The sequence below is a fragment of the Musca autumnalis genome, unplaced genomic scaffold (genome assembly GCF_047663935.1).
Source record: "Musca autumnalis isolate F117 unplaced genomic scaffold, ASM4766393v1 scaffold_5, whole genome shotgun sequence".
Classification (NCBI taxonomy): domain Eukaryota; kingdom Metazoa; phylum Arthropoda; class Insecta; order Diptera; family Muscidae; genus Musca; species Musca autumnalis.
The window spans coordinates 117985020-118010500 of NW_027412088.1; the positions used below are offsets into that span (position 1 = coordinate 117985020).

General features: G+C 34.7%; 1 protein-coding gene across 1 annotated transcript; it reads right to left on the bottom strand.

The window, feature by feature from the left end:
* Nucleotides 1-311: 311 nt before the first annotated feature.
* Nucleotides 312-1590, bottom strand: l(2)efl (lethal (2) essential for life). Its single transcript, XM_073990257.1, has 3 exons — nt 1458-1590; nt 921-1311; nt 312-639 (listed from the first exon to the last, which is right to left on the bottom strand). Exons 2-3 carry the CDS (start codon nt 1309-1311, stop codon nt 464-466), a joined length of 567 nt encoding a protein of 188 aa, XP_073846358.1. The 5' UTR covers nt 1458-1590; the 3' UTR covers nt 312-463.
* Nucleotides 1591-25481: the final 23891 nt, after the last annotated feature.

Consider the following 25481-nt stretch of genomic DNA (forward strand, 5'->3'; position numbering starts at 1 on the left):
ACAAGAGCTTAGTTCTTTCCATTTTACTTCAATACAACTCGTCCGTCCCGAATGTAACGCCGCTCTTACTTGTTTTATATTAAGATGTTTCTGCCTAATGTCTCTATATTTTTTCGCAAATTATTTTTTTTTTTTTTTTTGAAGTGCAGTTTGTCCAGTCTTTACTGTTGTGTCTGTGATTCAACGCTATTTCCAAGTATTATAATTTAGAAAAAAATTAAATTTTTATGTTGTTGTGATACTTTTAACTAAATAAATTTCTTTTGTCTAATGTTAAGATTCATAGCTACGCTGCATTAAAAAAAACGCTTAGATTTTTTGGTAAGATTTATTAAAAAGTTAAGTAGAAAAATATCTTAAAAAAGATCATCATCAAAGTATACAAATAAATTTGAATATTGAGTATAAAAGAAGCAGTCTGTTTTGGTGCTGATCATTGTAGCAGGATCAAGGATTAGCCCATTTAAGCAGTTGTGGTTTCAACTTTTTTTTCTTTATCCTCTTTGGATGAAGGTCCAGTTTTAGAAATAGGAACTACACGTTCAGTTGCGGGGGGAGGCAATTTCTTCATGGGTGCTGTTACAGTCAAAAGGCCATCGGACGACAAGGATGATGTCACAGAGTCAGGATTGACGTCATCTAAAATAATTACATACATTTTATTAGAATTTCAGTATTAATTTGCATACGTTGTCAAGTTTTATTAAGAATTATTAACATTGTATAAAAATAGAATTACAAAAATACATTTATGGCCCGTTTCACTAAGGCGATTTGAATGCATATATTCAAATAAACATTTCCTACAACAACAGGATTTTGGTAGTAATTCGAACGAATTTGAATCCGAATCTTCTTAGAAAAACAGGCCATTAGCATTTCGAATATATGTGTTTACTTTAAGTGCACATTTTACTTACTTGGCAACATATAACGCCTTGTGAATTGTCTCGACACAAATCCATGTTCGTCCTGTTTCTCCTCATGTTTAGCTTCGACAATTACAAACTTATCGGTTACTTTTACACTTATCTCGTTGGGGGAGAATTGTTGAACATCAAGAATAACTTCGAACTTTTCATCGTTAATGTTAAGGGTGGAACCTGAATCCTGTTTTTGCAAACCGGTAGTGCGTTGCCATGGCCGCAAATAGCCCGAACGCAAAACCGTTGGGCGGCTATTCCAAACAGACGACAACAAATCGTCACGTTTCAAACCCATGCCGAAATGTTGATCCAAGAGGCGCGAAGTACGCGTTGGAAATTCAAGTTCATCCCACCAATCACGAAACATTAGGGGCACTACGGACATCTACAGCAGACAAAGAAATAAAGAAAAATACAACTGATAACAAACTGATATTGCCAGTAAATGTTATCAAAACTAAAATTCGCTTGTTAATTTTATTCCCAAGAAAAATATGTATCCAATGTTGATATTTGGTTATTAATGTATACCTCTGATGATTGCTCTCGGAAAATGTTCTTCAGAACTCAGGTGTGTTCACTTCAGCTTTTCCGCTGCTAATAATATTATTTTGAAATTTTCCAACAAATTTATATTTGAACATTTTCGTCAGTCTGCATTCGGCACACAAAACGCCAACATTTTTTCGAGAACATCGAAAAGACGACGAGTCATATCTACATACAATAGTGTGTGCCAACATATGTAATATATTTTTATTTATTTTCGAGGAATATTTAAAATTCACAATGAAACATTGAAAAAAAATTTAAAAATATAACGGAATTAGTATCTTTTGGAATCTGTGTCGTAGAAACTTTAAGTTAAAGCATGATTGCACGGTTTGATACAAACATTTCAATGAGTAATCTTCTATTATATACAACTAAAATGACATTCCAACAGCAAAAACTCGACCAATTTAACGGATTTGCTTCGCGTTTGTCCTAAAATGTTCATATTTATCCAAGGAAGGATCTGACATATGCAAAAATATAGTTTGAAGAAAGATTTTCAGAGAAAAAGTAACATTGGCTATATAAATCTTTGAAATTCCACGTTGATCTGGAGATATAGCATCGGTATCAGAGGTATCTCCAAAAAATATGTATGTGAATATCTATAGAACGTTAACAGATATAGTCTCCAAAATTTGGGTACGTGACGGAAAATGATTTAGAAAGAAAAAATGTCAAATTATATTCAAATCGGTTCAGATTTGGATATAGCTCTCATATATATATATTACTTATATTATTTCATGTATTTGATGCATCAAACATGCTACGTATGTCCAATTTCATTGAAATTTGGAATGTGTGACCGAATTTGCTGTAGAACAAAGTATGTCCATTTATATTGAAATCGGCTCAGATTTCGATATAGCTACCATATATATTTTAGGTTGATTTCATGTCTTTGATGCGTCAAACATGCTACGTATTTCCAATTTCATTGAAATTTGAAATGTGTGACGGAATTTGGTGTTGAAGTAAGTATGCCATAGTATACTCGTATTGAAACCGGTTCAGATTTGGATATAGCTCCCATTGCTACATCGCCTGAAAGTAACATTTGCTATACGAATCTTTGAAATTCCGCGTTGATCTGGAGATATAGCATCGGAATCGGAGGTATCTCCAAAAAATGTAAAAGTAGTATGCGAATATCTATAGAACGGTAACAGATATAGTCTCCAAAATTTGGATGTGTGACGCAAAATGTTTAGGAAATGAGTATGCAAAATTATATTGAAATCGGTTCAGATTTGGATTTAGCTCCAATATATATTTTCGGTTGATTTCATGTATTTGATGCACCAAACACGCTATGTATGTCCAATTTCAATAAAATTTTGACTATGTGAATTTGATGTGGAAATAAGTATGTCAAATTACATTGAAATCGATTCAGATTTGGATATAGCTCCCATATATATATTTTCGATCGATTTTATGTATTTGATGCACCAAACACGCTATGTATATCCAATTTCAATGAAATTTAGATTGTGTGACGGAATTTGGTCTTCAAATAAGTTTGCCAAATTATATTGAAATCGATTCATATTTGGTTATAGCTCCTGAACATATTTTCGGCCGTTTTTATGTATTTGATGCACCAAACACGCTATGTACATACAGTATGCAAAGTTCATATTCGTACACCCCTAAAAAATGAATAAAATCGTTATTAATTCCATATTTTACGTGCAAATATGAAATAATTGATGGGAATTACCATAGCGAAGAAAGATTAAAGAATAACAAAACAAATTTTTAATTTATTCCGTCATTTACCTATAGATGGCGCCTGTGTGGGTGGAAAAGTTCGTATTCGTACACCTATAAGCACTATATATTTGGAGTTTTTAAGGATTTTCAAAGCAAAATACCGCAGATTTTTGCTCTTTTCTTCTTTTTGAATGCCTCTGCTATAGAAATATGTACAAATAACGGTAATTTTATTACAAATTTTGCATGAATAAAAAGTCGGACGAATATTTGAAATAATTAAGAAAAATGTGCTAGATATGATTAACTATTGCAATTTATTCCCGAATTTTGGACGAAAATAGCTAATAGCTGTCCTTCTGTACTAATATTCGATGTCTAATATGAAAATAAATGTTGTCAGCGTTTGGAAATGCAAAGAAACGTAATCCGGGCTTAGGTAAAGTAAACACATTTTTGGTTTTTACTTGGTGAAAATCGCACGTTTAGTTTTATATTTGACTTTAATGTATTGAAGTTTTAGAATACGGTTTCGAACATCACTTTACGTCCACCCATACAGGCGCCATCTATAGGTAAATGACGGAAATATGGAATTAATAACGATTTTATTCATTTTTTATGGGTGTACGAATATGAACTTTGCATACTGTATATCTAATTTCATTGAAATTTAGATTGTGTGACGGAATTTGGTGTAGAAATAAGTATGCCAAATTATATTGAAATCGGTTCAGATTTGGATATAGCTCCCGAACATATTTTCGGCCGATTTCACGTATTTGATGCGCCAAACGCGCTACGTATGTCCAATTTTATTGAAGTTTGGAATGTGTGACGGAATTTGGTTTAGAAATAAGTATTCCAAATTATATTGAAATCGGTTCATATTTGGATATAGCTCCCATTGCTACATCGCCTGAAAGTAACATTGGCTATATGAATCTTTGAAATTCCACGTTGATCTGGAGATATAGCATCGGAATCGGAGGTATCTCCAAAAAATAAGTATGCCAAATTATATTGAAATCGGTTCAGATTTGGATATAGCTTCCATATATATTTTCTGCCGATTTCATTTATTTGATGCACCAAACACGCTATGTATGTCCAATTTCATTGAAATTTGGAATGTCTGACATAATTTGGTCTAGAAATACATTTTCCAATTTATGTTGAAATCGATTCAGATTTGGTTACAGCTCCCGAGCATATTTTCGGCCGATTTCATGTATTTGATGTATCAATCATGCTATGTATATATGTCCAATAAGGTTTGAAAAATTATATTGAAATCTGTCAAGATTTGTAAAATGTGTGCAGAATTATTGTGAAATCGGTTCAGATTTCAGGTTGTACTTTTATTAAAAAATATCACGCGTGTTACATAAGGAACAATAATAAAATATTGAATTTCTGATTTGATATTTAAGGGAGCGATTTTGATGTCAGTAAAAGTCATCAATATAGTTCGCGTGTACTAATAGTCAGAAAGGAATTGACCAAGGCTACATATACTAAATACTACATATCCGACACGCTTCTTAAGAGGGATGAGTGAAAAATAAACAGTTGCCTATATTTTTCTTATGACATTTCTAAATAATATTGGAGTAAACATTATCAATACACTCAATACACATGAGTAAAATAAATTCAATTTTAATTCTCTTTTTAAAGGGGAGTTCTACATCCAATCTGCCGAAATTGTGTAAGAGTATATCGAGCCCTTCCCGCGAAAAAGGTGTAAGCGATATTTTTTCGATTTTCTTTTTTTTACGGAAATCGATAAAGAATATTCCAACACACCATCTCCCAAATTTTTAGAACTCTGCCATGTACCGTTACAAAATTAGAACTAAAAAAATTTTGATGTAAGCGCCCTTTTTATTTTGTTTACATTTTTAGGTGACAGCGAATTGTCGCTTACATCAAAATTATACATTAACATACCATGTAGTTATTCGACTATATTACAAGCAATGCTTTAATCTTATTATTTTTCAAATAAATACTTGCTATTAAAGTAAGTTGCTTTGTTTTTAAATTATAGATGTGAATTAGCCTAAAAATGATTTGTTTCAAATACATTTTTTTAATGTAACCGCCACTTCTTAATGTAACAGTCTGATTGCGTGACAGCGAAAAAGATGTAAGCGACACTAATTACCGTTATATTGATGATATTCCACAAATTACTTATTTTTTTAGTAAATATCATTTAGTAACAGAACTATATCAAAACTTAATTAAAAATTTTGGTTAGATCAAAAGTTATTCAATAAAAACCGTCTCCTGTAAACTTTGCTTTTTGTCGCTTACACCTTTTTCGCGGGAAGGGCTCGATATGCAATTTTAAAAAGTTACCTACGTAGGAATACCTAGAGTCGGAAAGGATTTAGGAGGAGCGTTACCTCCTGCTCCATGCAAAAATACCATGTCATAAGCTCCATACACAGAACTGAACGGGTAGATAGCGCCTCCATACTATATTTATGCATTGAAATATTAAAAAACGGTATCATTTAAAGTTAACTTAATTATTGGCATTGCATTGTAATATACCTTATTCGGGGTAGCGAAGCGCACCGAGTTCAGCTAGTAGTATATATAGATATAGGAAGAAAATTAGAAAATCAATTAACTTTAAAAGCTGTTTCTATTTATTGTTGTCCACGCACAGTGCGAAATTTTGGAAGTTTAGTGGAACTTTAAGGGATTTTCAAAGTACAAGAAATTAATTAAACTTTTATTGAATTCGTTAGCTATGTACTCCACTGCAAATGGTCCATACACAGTTTGCCGATTTAGTCCACGAAACTACTTAAAAATGCACTTAAAGTTGCACTTTTGTTTAATATGTTTTTTTTTTTTTTGTAAGAAGATTATTTTTTTGATTCATTAAAAAAATGGAGTGGCGCGGACAAATGGTAAGTCAGTATGCCATGATTTATTTTTCTTAATATTTTACAAAACAATTATGATATTTTACACTTTAAAAAATGCAAAAAAACCCTTATTGTTTTCGTGCAATTTTAGTCGGAAAGAAGTGATTTTTTGAAGTTTTCAAAATTATAATTTTTTATTTTCCGTGGACATTACAAAAGTGAGTTCCGTACATTCACGTGTTAAGATATATATAATCTGAAAGATTCAGTTGCATTTTCCAAAAGTGGAAGGTAGTAAACGCGACAATGAACGCCATTGTTGACTGTGTTTTGAAGAAATGAACTCACTAATTCTAACAATGATAATTTCTGTAAAATTAAGAAACCTCTCGCAATTTTTCATAGTTTTGACCTCTAAATGTTGGTGATTTACATATAGTGCAACATTTTTAGATGCTGCGGTGCAAATACCAAAATACGTTAAAAATTGTAATGCAGTGCACACCTGAACTTGATCTGAAAGACATTATTAACAAAATTAATGGTACAGACCTGCTGAATGGACCAATAAACATTATAGATACAAATGAAAACAAAAAATATTGACATTTTACTCCTTAATAGGTGTAGGATTGTGGGGCTTCACCCAGAAGTGGACCTATGTTGACAGCTTTTGTGTGAGGAGGTTTTTTTATTCGCTAACATCTTAAAATTTACATTTGCATCAAAATCGGCTGCAATTTTTGTCTTTAACCTTTAAAATACCCAATATGAGGAAACCCGGCATGTGGGGGCTATTCCAAAACGAGAACCTATATTGAAAATATTTTGTACATAAGTTTTCTATCCGCTGAAAACTCAATATACCAATTTGCATCAAAATCGATTGAAAAATGAATGTAAAACGTAAAAACGTTACATGAGCGCTACATGAAACCGCGGGTCTATGTGGCCCAATTTGAGCCCACACTGTCCACTAATATAATAAACATTTGTGCAAAATTTTAGGAATCTACACCTTTTCCTTTAAAAGTTATTAGTAAAGTTCCGCTAAAGTGCTCATATTTTGCACTGTGCCACGGGGCGCCTTAATTAAATTTAAATGAAAGGTGTTTACACCTGGGAAGTTTTTGTGGTTTCTGAAACTACAATGTTCAGAGATGAGAATAATCAAAAAACCAAAAAATCGCCGGAGGGATTTTCAAGTAAATCGCAGTCAAAGTTCACATTTTTTGGGCTTTTTTAGGTTTTCACGATTTTGCTTGGAACCACAAGCAAGAAAGAAAATGTTGTAGCATTGGAAATTCTCTACAAGATTGACTTCAATGGTATTTTCGTAGGTTTTACCATTTTAGAGACATAGAAGTTCAAATTGGGATAATGTACTGACTGTATGGCCCCCTATAAAACAATGTCATGCAGGGCGCACCTTAACTAACTTTGAATGAAAACCGCTTACATCTGGGAAGTCCTCGCGGATTCTGAAACAGCAGTTTTACCATTTTTGAGATATAAAAGTTCAGGTAAAATTTTTAGGTTTTCACGATTTGCTTGAAAACGGTACGTCTTATCGAAGTGTGACTTGTAGCTGTAAAAATTCTCCATAAGATTGGTTTTCGCACTTTTTTCCTAGGTTGTGCCATTTTTGAAATATTTAAGTTTAAGTTGGGAAATTCCAGCCATGACCTTGTTTTTAACTTCTATATCTCAAAGGACAATCTTGTAGACAATTTTCACTGCTACAACACTTTCTTAAGTCCCATTTCGATAGGGCTTGCGGTTTCCAAGCAAAAACGTATAAACCTAAAAAAATCCTAAGAATGTGAACTTTGACCGCGATTTATTTGAAAATCCCTCCGACGATTTTTTTTGGTTTTTTTGTTTTTTTTTTTATTTTTCTCATCCCTGACATTGCAGTTTTAGAAACCACAAAAACTTCCCAGGTGTAAGTAAGCACCTTTCATTTAAATTTAATAAAGGCCCGCCGTGTGTCTTTTTAGCACGAAGGTAGGGTTTTGGGTGGGGAAATCCCGCACCGGGAATTCCCGGGAATTCTCGGTTTTTTGGTTACGGGATTTTCCCGGGAAACAAAATCATATTTCCCGGGAAATCGGGAAATATCTTTTTACATTTATCACAACTAATATTGAATTAATGAATAAACTATGCCCGTCACTTTTATACCATAGAATCAGAATTCGATTAGATTTTACAGAATCAATAAATTACAAAATATTTGGAAATAACTTTAATCTACAAAAGTGTTTTCAGGGAAAAAGTTATAAGAGCGCACCAAAGTGCGAAAGAATATTTTTTATTTTAAAGTCCCGTTTTTATACCCTCAGCCATTGGGCTAAACAGGGTCCGGCTTGCTGGCTGGTGCGCACGATAACTTTCGAACGAAGCCACAGATCAGGTAAAAATTTGTCATTCCAGATTTTTTTTTTCAAACTTAGTTTTAAGTTCGAAGATGGACCGTATCGGTGGTCCACTATTTCCGGTACCTTCCCCACAAGAGTTCAATATTGTAATATTAGTTCCAGGCATAGAACGGGTTCCACACAAAATTCGGAAAAAGTGAAGTTTTAGAGCTCTTCTAGGGCCGATTTGAAATTTTCTCAGGCATTTGTCTTTACGGCCCTCTTAAAAGCTCCAAGAAACCTTGACAGGAAGTTTCTCATTGGTTCAAACTTTGCATATCGTATTATTTCATCTAGTCATGTATCAGGTTGGAATATGGACTATATCGGTCCAGCCCTTCGGGTACCTCCAACACAAAATTTAGGAAAAGTGCAGTTTAACAGTTCATCGCGAATCGGTTTGAAATTCTTTCCAAAAAGTTCTACTTGAAGGCCCTGTTACGACGAGGGCATGTCCACGCTTCCTGAGGTAAAGGCACAAAATCTCAAAAAAAACCTGCCGATACCAACTACATTGGGTAGTACGTAAGAGCCGTCGAAGGGAGAAATCTCCCACACTCTTTAGTTAAAACGGTACAAATTTTTTCGGGGCAAATCCATACTTCCTAAGAAATTGGTTCAAAAAGTCCATAGAAACGTCACAAGTACTGTGTTTGATGCTTTTCTTTAGGTCCGACTGATACTTTCTTACATGTTTCAAGCAATCTTAAGCAGAAGAATAAAACATACGATCTCCGATGTCCATAAAATAGGAATTTCTCATCAATAACTTCATTGTTTGAGCCAAATCAATTTGCATAGAGCGATTTCATTAGCTTTGAATAATGGAAATAGCAAGTGTGGGCAAAATCCGGGCAACATGGTGCATTTTTCCATATTTTTCGTTTTTAATCGATAGAGCGAAAACGTATCATCCATTTTTGAGCCCGCAACTCTTTGAAAATATTGTATTTCATATAAGTTACTATGAGAAGATAAAAAATATTGAAATATTGATCCACTTTCGTATTTTAAAATTTCCCGGGAAATCCCGGATTCCCAGGAATGACGATTTTTTGATACCCGTTTCCCGGGAATGATAAAAACCGGGAAAACCCAAAACCCTACACGAAGGTCATTATTATGAAAGTTTTTAATTAGTTGAATTTTTAATAGAGTTTAATTCTAGCGAAGTCACCATACTCTCAACCAATATGCTACGATCGTTTCGCTGGTGGTTTAGTTCAGCTCATCAGGCATATTGAATGTGAATAATAGCTAGAAGACAAAGGCTGATTTTGATAACTTATATTTATACAACCATTATTGCAAATTTGCAGATATGAAGTATTTTCGAAGCCTTTTTACTTATCAAGTCAACCTAGTGTCTTTGTCTAGAAACCTTTCTCAATAGATACACATTTACAATCGAAGATGGGCTTTCTTCATGTATTGTAATGCCTTCCATTTCGGAATATTGGATTTTTAAACTTTCTAAATGATTTATATGTAAAAGTGAGATAAAACAAAATTTTCTATAGATAAATTCGGATAATACGAACAAAGCTATTTCTTCCAATGACATTTTTATTAATTTCTTATACACAATAAACTGCTGAAAACGATCACGGTAGTAGGTTACAAAAATGTTGATTTTCAACGAATTGTTATAATAACAATAACCTCATAAAAACTGATAAATAAAAAACAGGTTACAAAAATGTTGACCCCTAGAGTAGATTTTCATCGAATTGTTATAATAACAGTAACCTCATAAAAACTGATAACTAAAAAAACGGACAAAATCGGAGTTTCAGTGATATGTTTTAGGTGATAAAAGCTCGGCCGACACGGCCAATTTAGTAAGAGTTTATATAGGCTTGATATTAATAAAAAAAAATAATTTTTAGTGTTTTTTGCTCGCTAAACAAATTGTTTAAGGTAATGACCAATCTATTCCATTTTACATATATTTATATTTGGTGTAAATTACAATTAAATACATTAAAATTGACCTTATATTTTATTTTTTTAATTTTTTTTAATGGCGCTATTTTGAAAAATATTCATATTCATAAATTTTGAAATATTCTTTTTTCAATGCCAACTAAAAATATGTATTAATAGTTGCAACATCGACGTTTGCCTCTAATAAAGATTAAGTTTGAAATATTCATTCAATTCCTACGCCAATAAAATTCATGGGACACTCTAATGTATGACCACAATCATTTTCACAGTTTATTTTTAGGCAAACGTCATTTTATGAGTATTTGGTATATTTTTGTACTGTGAGAAATTCACATTGCTTTTTATTTTTAGGAAGACGTGGGGGAATCTCTTTTTTGTTTATATTTACGTTTGTTGTAGGATATTTATGACGACAGATTGTTTGCATCTAAAAAAATCCAAGACAGCTCTTTTATTTTATTCTCAGCATCATATGCATCAATAGAAAACAGAAAACCTCAAAGTGATTATTTTACTTTTAAAAGTTTTCATATAAATTGGACAAACCGAAACATACTTTACGAATTACACAAATATTTTAATCAATCTTAAATGTTCGGGCATGTTCTGGGATTTCACTGTATGTACATTCACTTCACATCCGGATAAAACAAATCAAATATATACAATGAAATACCTACACCTTTGATTTTAATATTTTATGAAAAATAAATTTTATACAAGAATCAGTTACTTTTTTCTCTCGAAGGTTTATGCGTCATGGAAACATATTGAACTTCGATTAGACTGAATTTTGGAAATTTAAATTTCATTGGATTGTATAAATACAGTATAAACTCGGTAATCCGGACCGGTAAGCCGGGCCGAACTTTTTATACCCTCCACCACGGACTGTTTTGAAGTAAATCTGAACAACTAGTAAGTACTATAATAATAATTGTTCCACAAACATCCCATATCGGACAAGGGAGATTTCTCTCATATCAATGAGTGCACCCCGATTCATATTAGCTCAATGATATGGGTCCTGCTGTTTATTGCCGAGTCCGAATGGCGTGTCCTAAGACACCACTGGAGAGAAGTTTTACATGGCTCAAATACTCAGAAAATGTCGCCAACATTACTGAGGGGTAATTTTGCCACCGTTGAAATTTTTTTTGATGTTGCCTGGCCGGGGAATCGAACCCAAGACCTTTAGTGTGCAAGGCGGGCGTGCGTACCATTGCACCACTGTGACAACCCTAGTAACTACTAAGCTCTTCTTGGAGGAAAATAATATTTCAGCTGATGATAATCACTTTATACTGAAAAATTTTTGTGTGGATGTTTTCTACCCAACGTGAGTGCGGTTCTATTCTATGGGGGCTATATGAAGACCTATACCCACACATTTCTGGTAGAGAGTTTTATACTACCATCGAAGAATAAATACAAAATTTCAGCCATTTCGCTGGGATATTAAGGCTACAACCTTCAAAATACCGAAAATAGGGAGGTACCGTTCTATCTGGAATGTTTAAGACGTGGACCTACATATACCTACAAATTTTAGTTGGAATCTTTTATACTCTCAAAGATGACTAAACACCAAATTTCAGCCATTTCGGTAGGATATTGAGGCCACAACCTCAAAATATTGCAAAATCCGGAGGTACCTTCTATGGGAGCCATATGACAACGTGGACCTATACCAACAAATTGCAGATTTTATACCCCCAACGAATACTAAATACCGAATCGAAAATCGGGAGGTACCATTCTATGGGGGCTATATCAAAACGTGGACCGATACAGACAATTTTCAATACCAAACATCCTAGGGGTAATAGAAACTTCTATACAACATTATAAAGCTATATCTTAAAAATTGCGACCTGTATATTGATTTCAATAGACAGACTGTCGGACAGACAGACAGACATGGCTATTTCGACTTAGAATTTTATGCTTATTAAGAATATATATACTTTATAGGGTCTCCGACGAATATTTCGATGTGTTACAAACGGAATGACAAATTTATTTATACCCTCCATATTATGGGGGAGGCTATGAAAAGTATCAGTCAACTTTGCAGACAGAGATACAAATATCCACCTGTGACTGTAAGAAGGAAAAAAAAAAACAAAAACAGGAGCGGTGAAACTAAATGTGCTAAGAATATATCTTTACTTTTTAAAAAAGGTAGCATTTTCGTAGGTGACAAACGAAGTTTTCAACGCATATTTTAGGCTAAGTTTTACCCAGAATAACATTATAGAATTGTATTAAAGACTACTAAAAACTTTAGTCCAAGAAATGTAGGACTGCTTAAATATTGGCTTATTTCGGAGTCCATATCTCAAATCATTGCCTTCCGCTCACGTCATAGTCCACCTTGCAACTGGGTTTAGCTATCGTGGTCACCGTAGGGTCTTCTGAACTTTTCAGTCATTATTTCACGAATCATGGATTTGTCCACGAAAAAAATTAAATCGTTGTAATTAGCATCACATGAACTACCTTCGATGAAAATTTTAAAGCAATCATAAAACAGCCATTACACTGAACACGGTGCTCTTGCAGCAACTTTAAATGGAAGGAGCTTAAACCTGGGAAGTTTTTGCGGATTCTGAAACTACAATATTCATTCCAGGAACTGGATACTATTATTATCGCTTCTTTTATTTAATATAAACAATATCTTATATAAAAATATACAATTTCATATAAATATTACTTACTTACTTAGCTGGCCCACTACAGAACATTTGTTCTATAGGCCGAACTAAGAAGAGATCTCCATTCCTCTCTATTTGTTGCTTCGCACTCTGGAATACCGCGCCTTTTCATCTCATCATCCACTTGTTTGCGCCATCTATTCCTTGGCCTGCCAATTCTGCGTGCACCGCCAAGCGGTCCGTATTTATACGCCTTTTTACGATACGTTTAACAATATTGATGTCGTTGTATAGCAGATACAGCTCGTGGTTCATACGACGTCGATATTCACCGTCAACGCAGATTGGTCCGTAGATCTTTCGAAGAATTTTTCTCTCAAACACACCAAGCACTGCCATATCTGCTTGCGCAAATACCCAGGCTTCGGAGCCATACACCAGCACGGGTAGTATCAGTGTTTTGTAGAGTGTTATTTTTGTTTGACGAGATGTGGCTTTGTTTTTGAACTGCTTACTTAAACCAAAGTAGCATCTGTTGGCCAATATAATTCTTCTTTTTATTTCACAACTGATGTCGTTTGTTGTGTTTACGGAGCTGCCGAGGTAGACGAAGTATTTTACTACCTCAATATTATAGGAACCAACTTCCACAGTCGGTCCGAGCTCAATGGACGCATTGCGCGTCGACACCATCAACTTGGTCTTCTCACCGTTTACCGCCAGACCCACTTTAGCAGATTCTCCTTCGACCTTCATAAAGGTATCAGTTGCTTGATTTACTGATCGGCCTATGATGTCTATATCATCAGCATAAGCAAGTAACATGTGACTATTGGTGTAGATTGTGCCACTTCTTTTGACGTTTGCCTCTCGTATAACCTTTTCCAGCAGGATGTTGAAGAGATCACACGAAAGGCTGTCTCCTTGTCTGAAACCTCTTTTGGTACCAAACTCTTCGGAGAGGTTCTTTCCTATTTTAACTGAGGACCTCGTGTCAGTTAAAGTCATTTTGCAAAGACGGATGAGCTTTGCGGGGATACCAAATTCAGACATGGCTTGGAATACCTTTGAACGCAGCGGGCTGTCGAAGGCTGCTTTATAATCGACAAAAAGGTGGTAGGTGTCGATCTGCATCTCTTGGGTCTTCTCCAGGATTTGCCGCAGGGTAAATATCTGGTCAATGGTGGACTTGCCAGGTCTAAAGCCGCAGTGTTATGGTCCAATTATCTCGTTGACCATAGGCTTTAGTCGTTCGCATAATATCCCTGACACGATCTTGTAGGCAATAGGGAGTAGACTTATGCCCCTATAGTTAGAGCATACAGTCTTATCTCCCTTCTTGTGGACGGGGCACAGGATACTCAGGTTCCAATCGTCGGGTACTCGTTCTTCCTGCCAGATGGTGCTAACTAGCTGATGAATACACCGTATCAGCGTGTCGCCTCCGGTTTTGAACAGCTCGGTTGGTAAGCCATCGGCTCCTGCTGCCTTATTATTCCTCAGCCGATTTACTGCTGTCTTTACCTCATCTTGGCTGGGCGGTATACATTCAATACCATCTTCTGGGATTGGGACTGTGGTATCTTCGTCGTCTTCGCTGCTATTGGATACCAACAGTTTTGAAAAATGTTCTTTCCATATCCTGAGTACACTATCTGTATCTGTTACCAAATTACCTTGCTGGTCTCTACAGGAGGATGTGCCTGTACCAAAGCCATCAGTTTGATGCTTGACTCTTTGGTAGAATTTTCGGACTTCATTCTGGCTCCTGTACATCTCGATTTTTTCACACTCCCGCTTTTCCATCTCTCTCTTTTTTTCTGCGGAAAAGACGTTTCTCCTCTCTCCTTTTCTCCCTGTATCTCTCTCGTGCGCTACGCGTTGCTACGGATTGTAAAGTAGCCCTATATGCCGCATTTTTCTCTTCGGTGGCAGCACGACACTCCTGATCATACCATGGATTCCTTGGTGGAGGCCTCTGGTATCCAAGTATGGATTTTGCGGCTGTTTGCATGGAGTGGGCAATGCTTTGCCATTGCGCTGATATGTTATCGGGATGAGGAGTGCTTTGATTAAGCAATTGGGCTAGTTGAGTGGAATATGCTGTGGTTATCTGTTGTAATTGCAGCTTACCGATGTCTAACTTTCGTGTTGTGTCTGTTCGTACTTTGTTTGCTACGTTTAAGCGGGTGCGTACCTTTGCTGCAACAAGGTAGTGGTCCGAATCAATGTTTGCGCCTCGAAACGATCGTACATCCAACACGCTCGATGAATGTCTTCCATCTATCACAACATGATCAATTTGATTTCTTGTTTTCTGATCTGGAGACAGCCAGGTGCCCTTATGAATATCGAGATGATTAAATCTGGTACTGCTAACTACCATGTTTTTTTGCAGCTGCAAAGTCAATCAGCCTCATACTATTGTCAGATGTTTCACTGTGGAGGCTGAATTTCCCGACTGTTGGGCCAAAGATATTCTCCTTTCCAATTTTGGCATTAAAATCGCGTAGAATGATTTTAATGTCATGGGCAGGGCAACGGTCATATGTTTCTTCTAAGCGCTCGTAAAATATATCTTTGGTCTGTTCGTCCTTTTCTTCAGTGGGAGCATGAGCGCAAATAAAGCTGCTGTTGAAGAATTTAGCTTTTATTCAAATTGCAGCAAGTCTTTCATTCACTGGGGTGAAGCTGGATACCAGATGTTTTAGTCTCCGACTAAATACGAATCCACAACCAAACTCATGCTTTACTTTATGGCAGCTATAATACAGTGTGTCGCCTTTAGGTGTTGTTGTGACGCCTTTCCCAATCTATCGTATTTCCTGTATGGCAGTAATATCGGTCTTGTACTTTTCAAGTACGTCTGCCAATGCGAAGAATGCACCTTCTCTATAAAGAGTGCGAACATTCCAGGTGCAGATTCGCAGATCATGGTCCTTAAAACGTTTGCGGGGTTCGTCAAATTTAGAGGGGTTTGTTTTTCTTTTCTTTCGTTTTTTAATAGTAGGCTGTTTTTTCTAGGGGAGGGTTACTAACCCGACGCCCAAACCCAAGTTTTTAACGTTCTTATGGGTGAACGCGCGGCACATGTTAGCTCACTACCTTTAACGGGTGTTAAAGGCAGTTCCCCAGGTGACACCACGGGGAGGTCAGTGTCCACTTGGGATGAAAGAGGGACCAAGATAAATCCTGGGCTTTGCCATGTTAAAACCGGTCAGGACCGTTGCTTGGTATCTTCCATCCCCTACGTCACCCTTCATATAAATATACCGACTAAAACTAGCAATTCAAACTAGACTCACCAATTCGATGTGAAAATCTGGGGTACAATAATTGAGAATTACGCAGCGAGCGACATTACCAAGTCACTACCTAGTTATTTTTATTTATTGTTTTCGCGCCGGTTCGGAGACGATCTTTAGCTATTGCTTTTACTTGAGACCAGATAAGGTAATCGTTAACAGACTTTATTACAGTATTTAAACTTCTACGCCAAGAGCCTTTGGGCCTTCCTCTACATCGGACCCCTTGTGGGTTCCAGTCTAATGCTTGTTTAGCTATGTTGTCTGGGGGTTCCAGTCCAAGGGTTGTCTAGCTATGTTATCTGGGGATTTTCGCAGCGTGTGTCCAATCCATCTCCATTTTTTACTAGTTATTTCTTTTTCGATTGGGATTCGATTGCATCTTCTATATAATTCGGAATTTGAAATTCAATTATCAGGCCATCATATGTGTAAGATATGCCTTAAGCAACGGTTAATAAAACATTGTAATTTATTTGACCCTCTGGTGGATGCTAGCCATGTTTCACATCCGTATAAAAGTACGGATATTACGTTCGAGTTGAATATACGAATTTTTATCGAATTTGATAACTGTCAGGAGCGGCATATTTTCGGCGATTTAGCAAAGGCACCTATAGCTTTAGCTTGTCTGGCTTCGATATCGGCCTGGGTGCCACCATTGGGTGTTATTTGGCTTCCAAGCTATGTAAAGCTGCTTACATCGTCGATTGCCCTGTTGTCAAGATGGAAGTTGCCAGGGTCCGCGTCATTTAACTTCATCGATTTAGTCGTATTAACATTTATCCGTAGCTTATATTTCTCTGCTTTGATTTGCAAGTCATTTAGTTTGTTTTGCATATGGCGTTCGGAAAAGGAGATCAATGCAATGTCGTCAGCATATGGATTCCTTGGTGGAGGCCTAAATAAATCGTTAAAGCGTGGTGCCAGAGAATACATCTGTTTGCTGGAGTATCTACACTCGACCGGAGTAACTCATTCATCATAATTAAAAATGTAAGAAGGGATAGAATTAATCCCTGGCGAACACCTGCCACAATATCTATTGGTTCCGACAATGGTCATTATGAAGAATATTTAGTGTATTGCGCTTTTAATAAGTTTATAATTGTAGCAAGTCTTTCATTCACTGGAGTGAAGCTGGAGACCAGATGTTTCAGCTTCCGACTAACTACAAATCAGCAGCCAAACTCAGCTTTGTGTCATGGCAGCTATAATACAGTGCGTCACCTTTACATGCATCTACGAACGGAAAAATGGAAAAAAACATAAAAAAATGGAACCAAAGTCGCCTACCAGCCAATCAGAAGTAATTCTCAGCGGTAATTCGAATTATTTTAATTGTAATTCGAGAATTCTATTTGTAATTCGTAACATTTCATTTGTAATTCGAGAATAATTCGAAATATTCCATTTGTAATTCGAATTATTCAATTTGTAATTCGAATGATTTCATGTGTAATTTCAAATAAAATAATTCGAATTACAAATGGAATAATTCGAATTACAAATGAAATAATTCGAATTATAAATGGAATAATTTGAATTACAAATGGAATAATTCAAATTACAAATGGAATAATTCGAATTACAAATGGAATATTTCGAATTACAAATAGAATAATTCGAATTGCAAATGGAATATTTTGAATTACAAACGGAATAATTCAAATTACAAATGAAATGTTACGTATTACAAATAGAATTCTCGAACGTTTAACCCTCTGTTGGACACCTGTCTGGCCAGGCCTTTTTCATTTTATTTTACATTTTAAACTGGGTTACGATAAAGCTATGGACCTGAGATTCAAGGTAGCTTCATGAAATGTTCTTACCTTTCCAATGAAGTCAAAAGGATCAACAGAAAAGGAGCTACCAGGATTTTTTTGACATACATATCACATTCGAAATACACGAGTCTGGCCAGACCCCACCCATTTTTTATTGAAAAATTTCGGAAATTTTTCCTTAAATTAGATTTTTCCTACATTTTTTGACTAAATGATTACCGTTTTATGAAATTTGTCGCATTTCACCTCACCATGTCTTCAAAATTGAAAATAAAAAAGGTCGCAAATGTAGGAGATGGGTGTGAAATCAGTCAATGTACCACAACCAAAAAAAATCTCTTGCAAATAGGTTTACACCAGGGTTTCGGAGTCTACGAGTCGGAGTCGAGCAATTTTGCTGGAGTCGTGTTCGGAGTCTGAGTCGAACAAATTAATTCGACTCCGACTCCGGACAAATTTTTTTCCACGTTATAGAAATATAACATTAAATTTGGAACAAGAGCATTCTTTTTAAAAATTATTATTTATTTTAAAAGAAAGGTATAAGAAAACTTATTTGCAAACGGTGTATTATACTAAGTTAAAGGACAATTCACAAGATATTTACTATCTTCCGAAGTGTAGTCTATCCATCCCTCCAATTGAAAGTAAAGTAAAGTTCTATGACAATCGAATTAAGATTGGACCTTTAACCTCTTTCGTCAGAATACTTACTGGTCTTCTCACAAAGGTCTATTGGTATTCTCATCTTGTTTTTTTATGAGAAGTCATCCTTGTCTTCTATTAAAGACTTTGTGGTCTCTATCGGAAATCTTACCGAATACCCTGTGACACAAAATGGAAGTTAAGATCTGGGGGAGGAAAAATTCCTTTTCGGAATGAAAGCCCCAATTGAGAACCCCAAAGGATCCCATAGCTGAAATTTCTGAGTTATGACATAATGAATTTTTTGATTGACCCTCATCAATCATTGAGAAAATATCTTTATATCTCTGTTTGGAAATATTGGTTCATCATTTTTAGATGACATGTTTTTAGTTAAAAAGTATGAGGAACCTTTCTGTCGAATATGCTGTCCTTCTAGCTCAGTTCCTTCCATGTCCTTTTTGTTCTTGAACTCAAAAAGTAAAACAAAATGAAATTATCTACAAAAATGTTCCACCGATAATTATATGTGGAAACCTACATATCCAAGAACTCGATATTGTCACGTTTTCATTGTCCTTTATCAGTTTTACCCGTTACTTTCTCAAAAACCGTATGTTTATGTATTTCGGTAAATGTGGTATGTTCATGTATTTCGGTAAATTCGGTAAATGTCGGATGGTTACGCTTCTGAATTAGGGCATCATAAATTCGTTGTTGGTCAACGACATCTTCATCCCGCCATAACTCAGATGTCTGACAAACGGCGAATCTTTCTTTTAGGATACATTATATACTCAATGAGGGCTTAAGATGTAGACACTCAAATAACCGGATCTGTCCGCCAGGAACAGATATACATAGTTCATGTGCATCCGAGTTTTCTACACAATCAATTCAATGAAATACATAATCATAGAGTTTTCATGAGAAAGGATCGGGTAAAAGTGATAAAGGACAATGAAAATATGTCAACATTGCCCTAGTGGACCGATCCTACATAAAAATTTCCTATCAACATTATTGTAGAATATTCTCATGCTCGAAATCTCATCGTGTGACAATTTTTCAGTTCCAGAAAACATCCATCTGCCTACATGCTGAGTGGTGTACACAACATATATCTCAAATATTTCAATAAAATTATCCACTCCACACCAAAGTTCAAAATGTGAGCGCTGAATTTTAGTTTAAGGGATGATCCCTACTTATAAATTTCAGAAAAAGTAGAAAGTATAAATAGCATAGAATATGTGGTCAAATTTTTAAGTCGATCGGAACAATATTGCCTTAGTATGAGCATCGGGTGGGAACAATTTATTTTATTTTGTATGCAGCATATAAACTGTGTTTTTCTCGAAATCGACCACAAAAATATATGACAATTGGTTTACTAGTTTTCGAGCTAGAGATGGCACCACAAAACGCTTTAATAAAAATAGATGAAGAAAAAAAATCTGCCAAAAAGTTACGTAGTTTTCTCGGAAAAAATCATGAAAAAATGGCTTTTATTGAGCTTTACAGCTGGGGGTCTCCTTTTAAGGCTAAGCACACTAAAATGTTGGCTTACATCCAGTTTGAAGCTTGGGTATAAATTTCTTATAATTTGTATGTAATTTTTCACATATTTTGAAAACTTAAAGATTTTCTCACGCGGAAGAATTTTGTCCAGAATATACTCGTGCAAAAAAGGAAATCCGACAAAATCTAACTTTGCTATTTTTCAATATAAGATTCGTCAGAAACAATATTGATATGTTCGAATGCATTCGAACGAATGCCCTTTCCAATGAATATGTAAGGAAAAAATAACACATTAGCCTATATAGGCGAAAATAAAGGAAAATGATAAAAATTTGTGCACATTTTATTAATTTTTAGTGGTATGGGAATTCACTCTCGGAGTCGACCCGGAGTCGAAGCCGGAGTCGTGAAAAAAACTCGTCTGGAGTCGGAGTCGAGCCAAAAATACCTCGACTCCGAAACCCTGGTTTACACTTTATATCTTAGACTATTATACACATAACTGGACAAATAAAACCCACTACTTAGCTTTTCTGCTCTTTTTGTGGGGTTGTTTGGTTCCTTACGATATAGCCTTAATTTACCGCATGATATCATCGTTATTGCACTGCAATAAGCCATATAGTCATAAAATAGACAGTATTCATTCTGAATAATACCCCAAAACAAAATATAATGCTTCAAAATGAAATATGTATAAAGAGGATTTTCGAGCATAGAGACAAGAAAAATGCGAATTTTTTACTTCATAGGCATATGCCCGTTTTTTACTAACATGATTATATTAATTGGGAGTAGTTATTCCAATATGGAGTATTATTCTTGTATAATTTGGTTTTTTTTGTTAGGAGTAGTTCTCTCCCGGGAGTTATTTTCCATATATTACTTTTTAGTCTTAATTTAGATTATGAATTTAGATTTTCCATATATAATTATACCAATACAACTGTATATTTTCAAAGCTATGCATATTGTAATAAGTTATTGGCCCTCGGGCTTATCATTACAAAATGAAGAAATAAAATAAATAAATAAATAATTAAATTTATAGTTTTTTGGCACGTTTTTTCACACATAAGGATTATTTATTTAAAATTAGAATCTTTAAAACATATTCTACAACTTTTTATACGAAAATGTTAATTAAGCTTACTAAGAAATTATATGGGTCTGGCCAGACTCATGTGTTAAGAATGTGACAAACAATATTGGTGTCCAACGAAGGGTTAACAACCCAGTGGGAAAATTAGGAACATATTACATTGAAAATATATTTATTAACGCATTATAAGCAATACGTTCCAAAACGTATCCGTAAGAATCGAGAAAGGAATATAATTGGACGAAAAGTTAAATTATTAAATATATTATAGAAGATACGTTATATAATATACCGTAGAGAATCGAACGAGTAATTCCACTTGACAAAAAATTCATATTAATTACCTCTTACATTCCCACTGGATACGACAAGGGAATGCAATGTTTCTTTTTCTATTTTTTTTTTTAATCCCGTTATCTGCCGACGCCTTCAAGTCGCAGCATAAATTTGCCAGTTTTGTTTGTGTCGTGTAACAATAAAGACGTAAGTTTGTAAAATGTATTCTAAAAGACATTGGATACATTCACAAATATTCTTAGCCGTATTGAAATAAAACTGGACGCCTTACTATGTGAAGATTAAAAAAAAACAATTTCCCCATAAAAAACTAATCTGATCTTCAAAAAATTTACCAAAAAAATTGGGGAAAACTTCACTTCATATGTAAGTCACAAAGTCATATTTGAATATTCTTATTTCTTTTATGTTATTATGGCTACCATTTTATTTCCTTCTTACAGATACCAATTATGGAAAGAATTTTATTACCTCGTGGACTATTAAAAATTGTAATGAAATATTTTAATTTCTTTATATTATGTTTTTTCGACCTTCTAATTATTTATTTATATGTTTAAGACTTTGTCTTTTTGGGCTATAAGGTCTTTTGTTTTTCAATGAAAATAAGACTATTTATTTCATTTTTCTACCCGACGTTTCGTTGGGATTTTCCAACATCTTCAGGGATAATTTTTATTCAATCTGGTAACGACATAAATATATAATATTTCTTATTAGTTTTCTATTATTGCACATTCTTACATATTCTTGTGTTACTGGTATTAAGAAAAGTAATACTTACAAATAATCTTTCGTCAGTTTTACATTTATGGTTGTCAAGTTGGGGAGTTTTTGTAAAAATAAAATATCACAATAATTAAACTAGTGTATAAATGCAAAAATAAATAAAAATTAATGTAAAAATCACAGTTTTCTTAATACTAGCTATCACAGTGTTTGAATACGACTAAGTTATTGCTAAGGTGTAAACTGCATTTGTGTTGTCTTTATCCTCCTTTCTATTAATCGTAGATTCCATTTTTTGCTGTATTCGCAAGCTTTCGAGTGTGTATCTTTTGTTCTCGATTCTCTCTTTATCTAGTATCCTTACATTGACTAGATCAGCTGAGTGTCCGTATTTATTATATATATTTTTAATTTCTGTTTTTAATGAATGAATATTTTTTTTGTATTCTATGAATACTTGTTTACCTACATAAAATCCTTATATGTAATTCTAAATATAAATAAAAATTAATTAAAATTAATGGTTTTCTATTTTAATCCAATATATTACTTAAGGCATACCGGGGGAATAAATTATTTATAAAAAGAGAATACATACATAATACGATGCATTCCAGTATATGAATTCCATTATATATTACTAAAGAACTATAAAAGAATATATCCATAGATTACACGATGCTTTCTATGGATACTATAAAGGAATATATTATTTTCCTAGGACATGCACCGTGTTACGAATAATGTATTCGGTAATCAATAAAACATAGTGGCTCTGTATTACCCGTTCGATTCCCATCGATTACATTTTCCCACTGGGAAGTTTTTAAAGAGAGCGTCATTCAGCGCATTTTTTGTTTAAAGAGAAGTGAACATTTTACAACTTTTTTGTGTACGGCATTGGTGCTCAGAAAAGTTGGTGTATTAGTAGTGGTAATATACTCTTTCCATTGCTAAACAATGTCATCACGGTTGACACAGTTGGTAGAATGTTACCAAAATTGGTAACTTTTTTTGGGGTTGGTAATTTGGTAACTTCGTTTTTGGTTTGGTAACTTTTGATTTTTGAGTTTGAACAACTATCCAATTTTTGCTTTTCTTTTATAATTTTCCGCATTACTAAACATACAAAAAAATAAAATTACTGTGTGAACGTACGTCAAATTGTTCAAGGGCGTGATAGGCAAATATCATAGTTAGGGTCTTCGTTTACATTTATATTATTTTTATATTATATTTATATTCTACGTGAGCTGCAGTCAACATATATTTTTAAACGCTTCAACAGCATCTTCTGGCGACGAAAATCGTTGACCACGCCTTTTTTCCTTGATGTGCTGCAACCAAATGAAGTCATTAGATCCCCAGTCGGGGCTGTACGGCGCATGACCCATCAATTCCGCGTTTTGTCAGGTGAAACAGATACTGGTTTGAATCGATGTGTGAGAGTTCGCAACGTCATGATGCAGAACGATTCGTCTTCTCTTTTCATTTTCGAATTCTTCAGGAGACTTCAGGCAAACAAATTGTAGTGAAATACTCAAAGTTAACCGTCCTACATTTCTCAAGTCGTATAGTCGCCACACGGTCTGTTTTGCCGAAGAAACAGGCGACCATTTGCTTTAAAGGTCTTCTTCCATGAACAACTTTCGTAGGATTAGGCTCGCTTTCGAAGACCCAAACGGTCGATTCCTGTTTTGTTTCGGGCTGCTAAGCATAGATCCAAGATTCGTAGTCTGTGACGATCTTATAAATGTCGTTTGAAGTACCGCGATTGTTTTTGTTCACAATTTCTTTGTACAAATCCACAAGAGACTTTTTTGAGCGATTGACCAATTTTGCTGGATCTAGCGAGAAAACCCCAATTTTTGCGGACAGGTATTCATGCAATATCATATGTTATTTGGTTGAAGAAATGCCCACACGGCGGTCATGCATTATCCGTTCACGCACAGTTTAATTTTTTTCTGACACAACGGCAGATTTTGGACGACCATCACGACCTTCGTTTTTTAGCGTTTTTGCCCTAGTGGACCGATCCTACATAAAAATTTCCTATCAACATTATTGTAGAATATTCTCATGCTCGAAATCTCATCGTGTGACAATTTTTCAGTTCCAGAAAACATCCATCTGCCTACATGCTGAGTGGTGTACACAACATATATCTCAAATATTTCAATAAAATTATCCACTCCACACCAAAGTTCAAAATGTGAGCGCTGAATTTTAGTTTAAGGGATGATCCCTACTTATAAATTTCAGAAAAAGTAGAAAGTATAAATAGCATAGAATATGTGGTCAAATTTTTAAGTCGATCGGAACAATATTGCCTTAGTATGAGCATCGGGTGGGAACAATTTATTTTATTTTGTATGCAGCATATAAACTGTGTTTTTCTCGAAATCGACCACAAAAATATATGACAATTGGTTTACTAGTTTTCGAGCTAGAGATGGCACCACAAAACGCTTTAATAAAAATAGATGAAGAAAAAAAATCTGCCAAAAAGTTACGTAGTTTTCTCGGAAAAAATCATGAAAAAATGGCTTTTATTGAGCTTTACAGCTGGGGGTTTCCTTTTAAGGCTAAGCACACTAAAATGTTGGCTTACATCCAGTTTGAAGCTTGGGTATAAATTTCTTATAATTTGTATGTAATTTTTCACATATTTTGAAAACTTAAAGATTTTCTCACGCGGAAGAATTTTGTCCAGAATATACTCGTGCAAAAAAGGAAATCCGACAAAATCTAACTTTGCTATTTTTCAATATAAGATTCGTCAGAAACAATATTGATATGTTCGAATGCATTCGAACGAATGCCCTTTCCAATGAATATGTAAGGAAAAAATAACACATTAGCCTATATAGGCGAAAATAAAGGAAAATGATAAAAATTTGTGCACATTTTATTAATTTTTAGTGGTATGGGAATTCACTCTCGGAGTCGACCCGGAGTCGAAGCCGGA